We start from the raw sequence: 14,903 nt of genomic DNA on the forward strand, positions 1-14,903 counted from the left end.
AGGATGGGATGGGGATGGGGATGGGGATGGGATGGGATGGGATGGATGGGATGGGATGGGGATGAGGATGGGGATGGGATGGGATGGGGATGAGGATGAGGATGGGGATGGGATGGGATGGGATGGGATGGGGATGGGATGGGGATGGGATGGGGATGAGGATGGGGATGGGATGGGATGGGGATGGGATGGGGATGGGATGGGATGGGGATGAGGATGGGGATGGGATGGGATGGGATGGGGATGAGGATGGGGATGGGATGGGATGGGGATGGGATGGGGATGGGATGGGATGGGGATGAGGATGGGGATGGGATGGGATGGGATGGGATGGGATGGGATGGGGATGGGGATGGGGATGGGGATGGGATGGGATGGGATGGGGATGAGGATGAGGATGGGATGGGGATGGGGATGGGGATGGGATGGGATGGGATGGATGGGATGGGGATGGGATGGGATGGGGATGAGGATGAGGATGAGGATGGGGATGGGATGGGATGGGATGAGGATGGGGATGGGGATGGGATGGGATGGGATGGGATGGGGATGAGGATGAGGATGGGATGGGGATGGGGATGGGGATGGGATGGGATGGGGATGGGATGGGGATGGGATGGGATGGGGATGAGGATGGGGATGGGATGGGGATGGGATGGGATGGGATGGGATGGGGATGAGGATGAGGATGGGGATGGGATGGGGATGGGATGGGATGGGATGGGATGGGGATGAGGATGAGGATGGGGATGGGATGGGATGGGATGGGATGGGATGAGGATGAGGATGAGGATGGGATGGGATGGGATGGGATGGGGATGGGATGGGGACGAGGATGAGGATGGGGATGGGGATGGGGATGAGGATTGGGATGGGATGGGATGGGATGGGATGGGATGAGGATGGGGATGGGATGGGATGGGGATGGGATGGGATGGGATGGGATGGGGATGAGGATTGGGATGGGATGGGGATGAGGATGAGGATGGGATGGGATGGGATGGGATGGGGACAAGGATGGGGATGAGGATGGGGATGAGGATGGGGATGGGGATGGGATGGGGGCAAGGATGGGGATGGGGACAAGGACGGGATGGGGACAAGGATGAGGAAGGGATGGGGACAGGGATGGGGATGGGGATGAGATGGGGTGGGATGGGGTGGGGACAAGGACAGGATGAGGATGAGGATGAGGATGGGGACAGAGATGGGATGGGATGGGACAGGGATGGGGATGGGATGGGACAGGGATGGGATGGGATGGGATGGGGCCAAGGCTGAGGACGGGGTGGGGGAAGGCCGGGGCCGGGGCCGGGGCCGCAGGCGAGGCCGGCAGCCGTGCCAAGACGGGGTGTCCCCCCCCCCCCCGCCCCCCCCCCCAGGCGTGCGCCCCTACAAGTGCAGCCTGTGCGAGAAGGCCTTCACCCAGCGCTGCTCCCTGGAGTCCCACCTGAAGAAGATCCACGGGGTGGCCCAGCGCTACGCCTACAAGGAGCGGCGCGCCAAGCTCTACGTCTGCGAGGAGTGCGGCGGCACGGCCGACAGCCAGGACGCCCACCTCGCCCACCTCCGCCAGCGCCACCCCCACAGCCCCCTCCTCGCCAAGCTGGCCCGCAAGGCCGCCGCCGCCGCGCCCCCGCCCCGCCTGCCCGACCCCGCCCCCCGCCTGGCCCCGCCCCCCTAGGGACACGCCCACTTTTTGTTTTGGAGTGGGGGAGGGGTATCTCTCTCCCCCCCCCCCCCCCTTTAGGGGTAGGGGTATGGATGCTGCGGGGATTAAACACCTCCCACCGCCAGGGGGCGCGCTGGTGGGGAAAGGCCACGCCCCCTTGGGGCAGGGACACGCCCCCTTGCGCTAGGGACACGCCCCCTTGCGCTAGGGACACGCCCAGATGGGATGGGGCCACGCCCCCCCTTTTAGGGATTAAACACCTCCCACCGCCAGGGGGCGCGCTGGTGGGGAAAGGCCACGCCCCCTTGGGGCAGGGACACGCCCCCTTGGGGCAGGGACACGCCCACACGGGACGGGGCCACGCCCCCCCCTTCTAGGGGTAGGGGTATGGATGCTGTGGGGATTAAACACCTCCCACCGCTAGGGGGCGCGCTTACCGGTGGAGGCCACGCCCCTCTGGCTGGAAGCCACGCCCCCCCGTGGAGCACAAGCCCCGCTGTCTTGACGCGCCGGCCACGCCCCCGGGGGACCAGGCCACGCCCCCTCTGTGGGAACGCCCCCTCGGGCACTGGCCCCGCCCCTAGTCTAAGCCCCGCCCCGCCCGAGCGCTCCCCCCCGCCCCTCGGGCAGGCCCCGCCCCCCCGGCACAGACCACGCCCCCCTCCCGGGCTGGCCCCGCCCCCCCGGTGCTGCGTCGCGGGGGGAGGGGTCTCCATAAAGCTCCTGTTCACCCATGGGCGCCTGTGGTCACCTATGGGCGCCCCTATAGGGCCCCCTATAGGGCCCCGTGTTCCTCCCTCCCCCCCGTCCCCTATAGCCCCTCCCCCGTCCCCTATAGGCTCCCTTCTTCCCCCTATAGCCCCCCCTTTCCCCCTATAGGCTCCCCCTTCCCCTATAGCCCCCCCTGTTTCCCCCCATAGGCTCCCCCTTCCCCTATAGCCCCCCCTGTTTCCCCCTATAGGCTCCCTATTCCCCTATAGCCCCCCCTGTTTCCCCCTATAGGCTCCCTATTCCCCTATAGCCCCCCCTGTTTCCCCCTATAGGCTCCTGTCCCCCTACAGCCCCCCCCCTTTCCCCCTATAGGCTCCCCCTTCCCCTATAGCTCCCCCTGTTTCCCCCTATAGGCTCCCTATTCCCCTATAGCCCCCCCATTTCCCCCTATAGGCTCCCTATTCCCCTATACCCCCCCTGTTCCCCCCTATAGGCTCCCTGTTCCCCTATAGCCTGCACTGTTTCCCTCTATAGGCTCCCCTATATGCTCCGGTTCCCTCCTATAGCCTCCCTCCTTCCCTTATATGCTTCCCTGGTTCCCCCTATAGGCTCCCTGTTCCCTTATAGCCTCTCCCCTTCCCCTATAGGCCCCTCCCATCCCCTGTAGCCTCCCCCTTCCCCTATAGGCCCTCTGTTTCCCCCTATAGCCCCCCATCCCCTATAGCCCCCCCATTCCCTATAGGCTCTCCTCTTTCCCCCTATAGCCCCCCCCATCCCCTATAGGCTCCCCCCATCCCCTATAGCCTCCCCCCATTCCCTATAGGCTCTCCTCTTTCCCCCTATAGCCCCCCCCCATCCCCTATAGGCTCCCCCCATCCCCTATAGCCTCCCCCTTCCCCTATAGGCCCTCTGTTTCCCCCTATAGCCCCCCATCCCCTATAGCCCCCCCATTCCCTATAGGCTCTCCTCTTTCCCCCTATAGCCCCCCCCATCCCCTATAGCCTCCCCCCATTCCCTAAAGGCTCTCCTCTTTCCCCCTATAGCCCCCCCATCCCCTATAGGCTCCCCCCATCCCCTATAGCCTCCCCCTTCCCCTATAGGCCCTCTGTTTCCCCCTATAGCCCCCCATCCCCTATAGCCCCCCCATTCCCTATAGGCTCCCCCCATCCCCTATAGGCCCTCCTGTTTCCCCCTATAGCCCCCCCCCATAGGCTCCCCCCCTCCCCTATAGCCCCCCCCGTCCCCTATAGCCCCCCCGTCCCCCATAGCCCCCCCCGTCCCCTATAGCCCCCCCATCCCCCATAGCCCCCCCTCCCCTATAGGATCTATAGGTGGGGGTGGTTAGTCCAGTCTTTATTACCCGGGCCCCGCCCCCAGGGCGATGGGGGTGGGGGTGGGGGGTGGGGGAGGGGCCCCCCTCGCCCCTCCCCCCCCGGGTGTTTTGTTCCCGCGGGGGTGGGGGGGGTGGGGGAGGGGCGCCCCTCCCCCCCCCCCCTCCCCCCCCTCCCCCCAAATCGTCCAGTCTCGATCCCGCCCTTTTGGTCACAGACTCCGCCCCCTTCCCCTCCCCCCACCCCTCCCCCACCCCAGCGGCGAAGGGGGGGGAGGGGCGTTTGGCAGCGACGCGGGGGGGGGGGAGGGGCAGCTGAGGGGGGGGAGGGGCAGCGGGGGGAGCCCGCCCCCCCCCATAAGGCAGCGCGGCAGGGAAAGGGTTAAAGGGGGGGGGCAGAGGATGGGGACCCCCAAAAAGCGGGGGGGGGACCCCAAAAAGCGGGGGGGGACCCCGAGAAGGGAAGCCCCTCCCCCCCCAAAAGGGGGGGACCCCCCCAAAAAAGGCGGGACCCCCCCCAAAATGGGGCGACCCCCCCCCAAATGGGGGACCCCCCCCCAATTAAGGGGGGAGCCCCCCCCAATTAGGTGCCCCCCCCATTAAGGGGGCCCCCCCCAAAATTAAGACGTGACCCCCCCCCCAATCAAGGGGGGGACCCCAAATTAAGACGTGACCCCCCCCTAATTAAGGGGAGCCCCCTAATTAAGGGGTGCCCCCCCGCATTGGGTGCCCCCCCAATGGGTGCCCCCCCCAAATAGGTGCCCCCCCCCCAATTGGGTCCCCCCCCCAATTAAGGGGTGCCCCCTAATTAAGACCTGACCCCCCCCCAATTAAGGGGTGCCCCCTAATTAAGGGGGTGCCCCCCCCGTTGTACCCCCCTTGGGCCAGCAGGGGGCGCTACTGCGGAGGAGGAGGGGGGGGGGTAAGTCGCTCTTAAAGGGCCAGCGCACCGTTTGCAGCGGCGCCATTTTAGGGGGGTTTTGGGGGGGGGGGGGTGGTTTTGGGGGGGGGGTTGGGGGGTTTGGGGGGGGCCCCGTGCCCCTCCCCCCTACTCGATTTCGACGATGAGGTCCTCGCCCTCCAGGCTCATGCCGGGGCGGACGTGGAGGCGGGTGACGGTGCCGGCCAGGGGCGCCGTCACCACCGTCTCCATCTTCATGGCGCTGAGGACGCAGAGGGGGTCCCCCTTGGCCACCGACGCCCCCAAATCCACGCGCACCTCCACCACCTCCCCCGGCATGGGGGCCCCCACCTGCCCCTTGGCCCCCCGCTCCGCCTTCGGGTGCACGTGCATCTCCTGCGGGGGGGGGGGAGGGGAGGGGGGTGAGGGGGGGGGGGGTGGGACCCCCCCAAAACCCCCTTGTGTCCCCCAAAACTCCCCTGTGTCCCTCACCCCCCCCCCCCATGCTCTCCAGGACCCCCCTGTGCCCCCCAGGATCCCCCTATGTCCCCCAACCCCCCCCCCGTGCACCCCAGGACCCCCCCGTGTCCCCCAAAACCCCACCAGGTCCCCCAAACCCCCCCCCGTGTCCCCCAAACCCCCCCATGTCCCCAGGACCCCCCTGTGTCCCCCAAAACCCTCCTGTGTCCCCCGAACCTCCCCCCGTGTCCCCCAAAAGCCCCCCAGGTCCCCAGGACCCCCCTGTGTCCCCCCCAACCCCCCCCGTGTCCCCCAAAACCCCCCCCGTGTCCGCCAACCCCCCCCCAGGTCCCCCAGGACCCTCCTGTGTCCCCCAAAACCCCCCTGTGTCCCCCCAAACCCCCTCATGTCCCCCAGGACCCCCCTGTATCCCCCCAAACCCCCCCAGGTCCCCCAGGACCCTCCTGTGTCCCCCAAAACCCCCCCATGTCCCCAGGACCCCCCCGTGTCCCCCAAACTCCCCCCGTGTCCCCCAAAAGCCCCCCAGGTCCCCCAAAACTCCCCTGTGTCCCCCAAAACCCCCCCATGCCCCCAGGACCCCCCCGTGCACCCCAGGACCCCACTGTGTCCCCCAAAACTCCCCAGGTCCCCCCAACCCCCCCCATGCACCCCAAAACCCCCCCGTGTCCCCCAGGACCCCCCATGATCCCTGGGGACCCCCTAATCTCCCCCCAAATTGCCCCCAAGTCCCCCCGTCACCCCCCTGGGACCCCCCAAAACCCCCCCAAACTCCCCCCAGCCCCCCCAAAACCCTCTCAGCCCCCCCAAACCCCCCCACCTTCATGGCCTGGGTGCCTCGCACGAGGACGGAGCCCAGTCGCCCATCGAGCTCCATGAACCCCCCCGTCACCCCCCTGGGACCCCCCAAAACCCCCTCTAATCCCCTCCTAGACCCCCCAAAATCCCTCCTAGACCCCCTCAGCCCCCCCCAAAACCCTCCAGCCCCCCCAAAACCCCCCCAGCCCCCCCAAACCCCCCCACCTTCATGGCCTGGGTGCCTCGCACGAGGATGGAGCCCAGTCGGCCATTGAGCTCCATGAATGCCCCCGTCACCCCCCTGGGACCCCCCAAAACCCCTTCAGAGCCCCCAAAACCCCCCCAAATCCCTTCCTAGACCCCCCCAAACCCCCCCAGCCCCCCCAAACCCCCCACCTTCATGGCCTGGGTGTCTCGCACGAGGACGGAGCCCAGTCGCCCATCGAGCTCCATGAACCCCCCCCAAACCCCCCTGGGACCCCCCAAAACCCCCTCTAATCCCCTCCTAGACCCCCCAAAACCCCTCCTAGACCCCCTCAGCCCCCCCCAAAACCCTCCAGCCCCCCCAAAAGCCCCCAGCCCCCCCAAACCCCCCCACCTTCATGGCCTGGGTGCCTCGCATGAGGATGGAGCCCAGTCGGCCATTGAGCTCCATGAATGCCCCCATCACCCCCCTGGGACCCCCCAAAACCCCTTCAGAGCCCCCAAAACCCCCCCAAATCCCTTCCTAGACCCCCCCAAACTCCCCCAGCCCCCCCAAACCCCCCCAAATCCCTTCCTAGACCCCCCCAAACCCCCCCACCTTCATGGCCTGGGTGCCTCGCACGAGGACGGAGCCCAGTCGCCCATCGAGCTCCATGAACCCCCCCGTCACCCCCCTGGGACCCCCCAAAACCCCCTCTAATCCCCTCCTAGACCCCCCAAAATCCCTCCTAGACCCCCTCAGCCCCCCCCCAAAACCCTCCAGCCCCCCCAAAACCCCCCCAGCCCCCCCAAACCCCCCCACCTTCATGGCCTGGGTGCCTCGCACGAGGATGGAGCCCAGTCGGCCATTGAGCTCCATGAATGCCCCCGTCACCCCCCTGGGACCCCCCAAAACCCCTTCAGAGCCCCCAAAACCCCCCCAAATCCCTTCCTAGACCCCCCCAAACCCCCCCAGCCCCCCCAAACCCCCCACCTTCATGGCCTGGGTGTCTCGCACGAGGATGGAGCGCAGTTGCCCGTTGAGCTCGAAGAAAACCTCCCGCTGCCCGGCCGCGTTCAGGTCCCCCAGCGCCAGCGCCTTGATGTGCAGCGTCTTCCCCCGCTCCAGCTCCACCTGCGCGTGCGAGGGTGGGCGTGCGAGGGTGGGCGTGCGAGGGTGGGCGTGCAAGGGTGGGCGTGCAAGGGGTGGGTGTGCAAGGGGTGGGTGTGCGAGGGTGGGCGGGCGAGGGGTCCTGGGTGCGTGGAGGAGGTGCTGGGGGTGTGCGAGGGGCGGGCGAGGGGACCTATGGGTGTGCAAGGGGACACATGGGTGTGCAAGGGGTGTGCAAAGGGTGTGCGAGGGGTGTGCGAGGGGCGGGCGAGGGGTCCCAGGGGTGGGCAAGGGGTGTGCAAGGGTGTGCGAGGGGACACATGGGTGTGCAAGGGGTGTGCAAGGGGTGTGCGAGGGGCTCCAGGGGTGTGCAAGGGGTGTGCGAGGGGACCCATGGGTGTGCGAGTGGACCCATGGGTGTGCAAGGGGTGTGCGAGGGGACCCATGGGTGTGCAAAGGGTGTGCAAGGGATGTGCAAGGGGACCTATGGGTGTGCGAGGGGTCCCATGGGTGTGCAAGGGGTGTGCGAGGGGTGTGCAAGGGGTGTGCAAGGGGTGTGCGAGGGGCCCCATGGGTGTGCAAGGGTGCTGGGGGTGCACAAGGGTGTGCAAGGGGCCCCAGGGGTGTGCGAGGGGTGCTGGGTGTCCCCCCCAGTGCTTCCCAGTGCCCCCTAGTCCCCTCCCATTGCCCCCCAGTCTCCTTCCAGTGCCTCCCAGTGCCCCCCAGCCCCCTCCCAGTGCCTCCCAGTGCCCCCCAGCCACCTCCCAGTGCCCCCCAGCCCCCTCCCAGTGCCTCCCAGTGCCCCCCAGCCCCCTCCCAGTGCCCCCAGCCCCCTCCCAGTGCCTCCCAGTGCCCTCCAGCCCCCTCCTAGTGCCCCCCAGCCCCCTCCCAGTGCCTCCCAGTGCCCCCCAGCCCCCTCCCATTGTCCCCCAGCCCCCTCCCAGTGCCTCCCATTGCCCCCCAGCCCCCTCCCAGTGCCCCCCAGCCCCCTCCCAGTGCCTCCCAGTGCCCCCCAGCCCCCTCCTAGTGCCCCCCAGCCCCCTCCCAGTGCCTCCCAGTGCCCCCCAGCCCCCTCCCAGTGCCCCCCAGCCCCCTCCCAGTGCCTCCCAGTCCCCCCCCCACCTCGAACTCCTCGGCGATGGTGGGGCCCTCGAGGAAGAGGCGGGTGCCCAGGCAGGAGACGGGGCCGAAGGTGGAGGCGAAGGTGCGAAATTCCTCGTAGACCTTGGGGTAGAGCGCGGCCGAGAGCAGCTCCTCGGGGCCGGGGGGGGCCCCGTGCCGCGCCCCCAGCTCCCGCCCCAGCGCCTCGAAATCCAGCGGCGGCAGCGAAGCCCCCGGCCGCCCCTCGACGCGGGGGAGCTCCTTCAGGACCTGCGGGGGGGGGGGGGGGGCGTTGGCATGGCAACGGGGGGGGGCGGAAGGGCATCCTGCATTAGGGCTGTTGCTAGGGACCCGTTGCTAGGGGCTGGGGCCATGGGAACCAGCATTAGGGCCCGTTGCTAGGGGCTGGTGCCATGGGAACCAGCATTAGGGCCTGTTGCTAGGGACTGGTGCCATGGCAACCAGCATTAGAGCCCGTTGCTAGGGTCGGGTGCCATGGGAACCAGCATTAGGGCCCGTTGCTAGGGGCTGGTGCCATGGGAACCAGCATTAGGGCCTGTTGCTAGGGACTGGTGCCATGGCAACCAGCATTAGGGCCCGTTGCTAGGGACTGGTGCCATGGGAACCAGCATTAGAGCCCGTTGCTAGGGTCGGGTGCCATGGTAACCAGCATTAGGGCCTGTTGCTAGGGACTGGTGCCATGGCAACCAGCATTAGGGCCCGTTGCTAGGGACTGGTGCCATGGGAACCAGCGTTAGGACCCGTTGCTAGGGTCGGGTGCCATGGTAACCAGCATTAGGGCCTGTTGCTAGGGACTGGTGCCATGGGAACCAGCGTTAGAGCCCGTTGCTAGGGTCGGGTGCCATGGTAACCAGCATTAGGGCCCGTTGCTAGGGACTGGTGCCATGGGAACCAGCGTTAGAGCCCGTTGCTAGGGTCGGGTGCCATGGTAACCAGCATTAGGACCCGTTGCTAGGGACTGGTGCCATGGGAACCAGCGTTAGGACCCGTTGCTAGGGACTGGTGCCATGGCAACCAGCATTAGGACCTGTTGCTAGGGTCGGGTGCCATGGCAACCGGCGCTGGGGCCCGTTGCTAAGGTACGGTACCATGGCAACCAGCGCTGGGCCGTTGCCAGGCAGCTGGCACTGGAGGCCGTTGCCAGGGACCGTCACCATGACAACCAGCACCACGTGCTGTCGCTGGGCCTGGTGCCATGGCAACGGCCTCCAGCAAACCCTCCCAGTGCCTCCCAGTCCTGCCCCAGTGGCCCCCAGTTCCTTTCCAGTGCCCCCCAGTCCCCTCCCAGTGCCTCCCAGCCCACTCCAGTGGCCCCCAGTTCCCTCCCAGTGCCTCCCAGTTCCCTCCCAGTGCCTCCCACTCCCCTCCCAGCCCCCTCCAGTGCCCCCCAGCCCCCTCCAGTCCCTTCCCACTGCCTCACAGTCCCCTCCAGTTCCCTCCCAGTCCCCTCCAGTGGCTCCCAGTTCCCTCCAGCTCCCTCCCAGTGCCTCCCAGTCCCCTCCCAGCCCCCTCCAGCGCCTCCCAGCCCACTCCAGTCCCCTCCCAGTGCCTCCCAGTCCCCTCCAGCTCCCTCCCAGTGCCTCCCAGTCCCTTCCCACTGCCCCCCAGTCCCCTCCCAGTGCCCCCCAGCCCACTCCAGTCCCCTCCCAGTCCCCTCCAGTGGCTCCCAGTTCCCTCCCAGTGCCCCCCAACTCCCTCCCAGTGCCTCCCAGTGCCTCCCACTCCCCTCCAGTGTCCCCCAGTCCCCTCCAGTCCCCTCCCAGTGCCCCCCAGCCCCCTCCCAGTGCCTCCCAGTCCCCTCCCAGTGCCCCCCAGCCCACTCCAGTCCCCTCCCAGTCCCCTCCAGTGGCTCCCCGTTCCCTCCCAGTGCCTCCCAGTCCCCTCCAGCTCCCTCCCAGTGCCTCCCAGTCCCCTCCCAGCCCCCTCCAGTGCCCCCCAGTGCCCTCCAGTCCCCTCCCAGTGCCCCCCAGCCCCCGCCCAGCTCCCTCCCAGTGCCCCCCAGCCCCCTCCCAGTGCCTCCCAGTCTCCTCCCAGCCCCCTCCAGTGCCCCCCAGTCTCCTCCCAGCCCCCTCCAGTGCCCCCCAGCCCACTCCAGTCCCCTCCAGTGACCTCCAGTTCCCTCCTAGTGCCTCCCAGTCCCCTCCCAGTGCCTCCCACTCTCCTCCAGTGCCTCCCAGTCCCCTCCACTCCCCTCCCAGTGCCCCCCAGCCCCCTCCCAGCTCCCTTCCCAGTGCCTCCCAGTCCCCTCCCAGCAGCCCTCCGCACCCGGGAGCGGAAGGGCTCGGGGAAGCCCCCCGGGGGGGTCCCGATGTGCCCCTGGAGGAACTCCACGACGGAGAGGGGGAAGGAGAGCTCGTCCGCCCGCGCCTCCACCTCCTCCCGCGTCAGCCCGTTCTGCACCATGAACTGCGCCAGGTCCCCCACCACCTTCGAGGACGGCGTCACCTGCGCCCGCCAACACCCGGCGGCGTCACCCCGCGGGCGGCGCCCCGGGGGGCTCCTCGCGAGGGACGGGGGGGGGGCTGCTCGCCCTAGGGGGGGTCTTGTCTAGGGGGTGGCACCCAACCCGTGGAGCACCCAGCCCATGGAGACCACCCAACCCATGGGGACCACCCAACGGAGACCACCCAACCCATGGGGACCACCCAACGGAGATCACCCAGCCCATGGAGACCACCCAACCCATGGGGACCACCCAACGGAGACCACCCAACCCATGGAGACCACCCAACGGAGATCACCCAGCCCATGGAGACCACCCAACAGAGACCACCCAACCCATGGGGACCACCCAACGGAGACCACCCAACCCATGGGGACCACCCAACGGAGACCACCCAACCCATGGAGACCACCCAACGGAGACCACCCAACCCATGGAGACCACCCAACGGAGATCACCCAGCCCATGGAGACCACCCAACCCATGGGGACCACCCAACGGAGACCACCCAACCCATGGGGACCACCCAACGGAGACCACCCAACCCATGGAGACCACCCAACAGAGACCACCCAACCCATGGGGACCACCCAACGGAGACCACCCAACCCATGGGGACCACCCAACAGAGACCACCCAACCCATGGAGACCACCCAACGGAGATCACCCAGCCCATGGAGACCACCCAACAGAGACCACCCAACCCATGGGGACCACCCAACGGAGACCACCCAACCCATGAGGACCACCCAACCCATGGAGACCACCCAACCCATGAGGACCACCCAGCCCATGGAGGCCACCCAGCCCATGGAGACCAGCCAATGGAGACCACCCAGCCCATGGAGACCACCCAACAGAGACCACCCAACCCATGGAGACCACTCAACCCATGGGGACCACCCAACCCATGGGGACCACCCAACAGAGACCACCCACCCCATGGAGACCACCCACCCCATGGAGACCATCGCACCCCATGGAGACCACCCACCCCATGGAGACCACCCACCCCATGGAGGCCATCGCACCCCATGGAGACCACCCACTCCATGGAGACCACCCAACCCATGGGGACCACCCAGCCCATGGAGACCACCCAACGGAGACCACCCAACCCATGGAGACCACCCAACAGAGACCACCCAACCCATGGAGACCACTCAACCCATGGGGACCACCCAACCCATGGGGACCACCCAACAGAGACCACCCACCCCATGGAGACCACCCACCCCATGGAGACCATCGCACCCCATGGAGACCACCCACCCCATGGAGACCACCCACCCCATGGAGGCCATCGCACCCCATGGAGACCACCCACTCCATGGAGACCACCCAACCCATGGGGACCACCCAGCCCATGGAGACCACCCAACGGAGACCACCCAACCCATGGAGACCACCCAACAGAGACCACCCAACCCATGGAGACCACTCAACCCATGGGGACCACCCAACCCATGGGGACCACCCAACAGAGACCACCCACCCCATGGAGACCACCCACCCCATGGAGACCATCGCACCCCATGGAGACCACCCACCCCATGGAGACCACCCACCCCATGGAGACCATCGCACCCCATGGAGACCACCCACTCCATGGAGACCACCCAACCCATGGGGACCACCCAGCCCATGGAGACCACCCAACGGAGACCACCCAACCCATGGAGACCACCCAACCCATGAGGACCACCCAACAGAGACCACCCACCCCATGGAGACCACCCAACAGAGACCACCCAACCCATGAGGACCACCCACCCCATGGGGACCACCCAATGGAGACCACCTAACCCATGGAGACCACCCAACAGAGACCACCCAACCCATGGAGACCACCCAACCCATGAGGACCACCCAACCCATGGAGACCACCCAACCCATGAGGACCACCCAGCCCATGGAGGCCACCCAGCCCATGGAGACCACCCAATGGAGACCACCCACCCCATGGAGACCACCCACCCCACGGAGACCATCGCACCCCATGGAGACCACCTCCATCACCACCACCCCACAGAAACCACCCCACAAAGACCATCTCCACCACCCCCCCCCCCCCATGGAGACCACCCCTCCCATGGAGACCACCCCTCCCATGGAGACCACCCCCCCCATGGAGACCCCTCCCATGAAGCCCCCCCCCCCCCCCCCACCTTAATGAGGTCCCCGAGGAGCTTGTTGGCCTCGGCGTAGGCTTTCTTGACCTCCTTGAACTTGTGGCCCAGCCCCATGGCGTGGGCCTGGAAGTGGAGGTTGGTGTATTGTCCCCCCGGGATCTCGTTCTCGTAGACGTCGGCGTTGCCCGACTTCATGGTGGCCGTGCAGTCGAAGGCGGCGTAGAGCGCCCGCGCCCCCTCCCAGTACTCGCTGTACTCGAACACCCGCTCCAGCGCGATGCCTGCGGGAGGGCGGGGGTGGGCGGGGGGCACCCATGGGTGGGGACGTCGCGGCTAGGGGGCGGGGGCCGCCGGCGGTTGAGGGACGCGGTGGATTGGGCGTAATGTCGTGATTGAGGCGGTATCGCGGCGGCCGTGGGTCCGTGGCCACGGCTATGGTGGCACCTCCATGACCGTGGTGGAACCTCCATGACCACGTCCCCACCTCCATGACCACGTCCCCACCTCCACGACCACGTCCCCACCTCCACGACCACGTCATCATCTCCATGACCACGTCATCATCTCCATAACCACGTCATCATCTCCATAACCACGTCACCACCTCTTCCATGACCGCGTCACCACCTCCATGACCACGGTGCCATTGCCAAGACCATGGTGGCAACTCCATGACCACGTCGTCACCTCCATGACCACGTCATCATCTCCATAACCATGTCATCATCTCCATAACCACGTCACCACCTCTTCCATGACCACGTCACCACCTCCATGACCACGGTGCCATTGCCAAGACCATGGTGGCACCTCCATGACCACGTCCCCACCTCCATAACCACGTCATCATCTCTATAACCATGGTGGCACCTCCACGACCACGCCCCCACCTCTATGACCATGGTGGCACCTCCATAACCACATCACCACCTCCTCCACGACCACGTCCCCACCTCCACAACCACGTCACCACCTCTATAACCATGGTGGCACTCCATAACCACGTCCCCACCTCCTCCACGACCACGTCCCCACCTCCATAACATGGTGGCACCTCCATAACCACATCCCCACCTCCTCCACGACCACGTCACCACCTCCACGACCACGTCACCACCTCTATAACCATGGTGGCACTCCATAACCACGTCCCCACCTCCTCCACAACCACGTCACCACCTCCACGACCACGTCACCACCTCTATGACCATGGTGGCACCTCCATAACCACGTCACCACCTCCTCCACAACCACGTCACCACCTCTATGACCATGGTGGCACTCCATAACCACGTCCCCACCTCCATAACATGGTGGCACCTCCATAACCACGTCCCCACCTCCTCCACAACCACGTCACCACCTCTATGACCATGGTGGCACTCCATAACCACGTCCCCACCTCCATAACATGGTGGCACTCCATAACCACGTCCCCACCTCCTCCGCGACCACGGTGGCCCCTCCGCGACCACAGCGGCCCCTCCGCGACCACGGCGGCCCCTCCGCGGGGGTGTCCGTACCTGTGTCGAGGGGGGTCCCACGGGCGCAGGCCACCAAGGCGCCCATGCTGGGTTGGGAGGTCATGCCGGCCATGGCGTCCACCGCCACGTCCACCACGTCGGCGCCGGCGTTGGCGGCCGCCAACATGGAGGCGACGGCGGCCCCGGCGGTGTCGTGGGTGTGGACGTGCAGCGGCACCTCGGGGAAGCGCTCCCGTAGGGCGCCCACCAGCAAGCGGGCGGCCGCCGGCTTCAGCAGCCCCGCCATGTCCTGGGGGCGGGGCGGGGGGGTCACGGGGGGGCACGGGGGGGCAGGGGGACCCCGCCCCCCACCTCCCAGCCCGTCTTGATCCCCCCCGCCCCCGCGGTTTGGGGGAGTTGGGGACCCCCAAATCCACCCCCCAGCCCCCCAAGACCCCCCAAAGCCCCCTCCCAGCCCCTCCAGGCTCCCCAAAATCCCCCCAAGACCCCCCCCAAACCCCCTTCCCACCCCCCCAATCCCCCTCCAGGCTCCCCAAAA

The 14,903-nt window shown here is 67.4% G+C and overlaps 1 protein-coding gene across 1 annotated transcript; it reads right to left on the reverse strand.

Moving 5' to 3' along the window:
• Positions 1 to 4,761: 4,761 nt before the first annotated feature.
• On the reverse strand, positions 4,762 to 14,651 carry LOC309604345 (pyruvate carboxylase, mitochondrial-like; the record flags this gene model as incomplete). Its single annotated transcript, XM_082339292.1, has 6 exons — positions 4,762 to 5,010; positions 7,067 to 7,207; positions 8,306 to 8,554; positions 10,571 to 10,750; positions 12,918 to 13,162; positions 14,405 to 14,651. 6 exons carry the CDS (start codon positions 14,649 to 14,651, stop codon positions 4,762 to 4,764), a joined length of 1,311 nt encoding a protein of 436 aa, XP_082195418.1.
• Between the last annotated feature and the right edge of the window lie 252 nt (positions 14,652 to 14,903).

The sequence above is a fragment of the Platalea leucorodia genome (genome assembly GCF_965183815.1).
Source record: "Platalea leucorodia genome assembly, contig: HAP1_HAP1_SCAFFOLD_671, whole genome shotgun sequence".
Lineage (NCBI taxonomy): Eukaryota > Metazoa > Chordata > Aves > Pelecaniformes > Threskiornithidae > Platalea > Platalea leucorodia.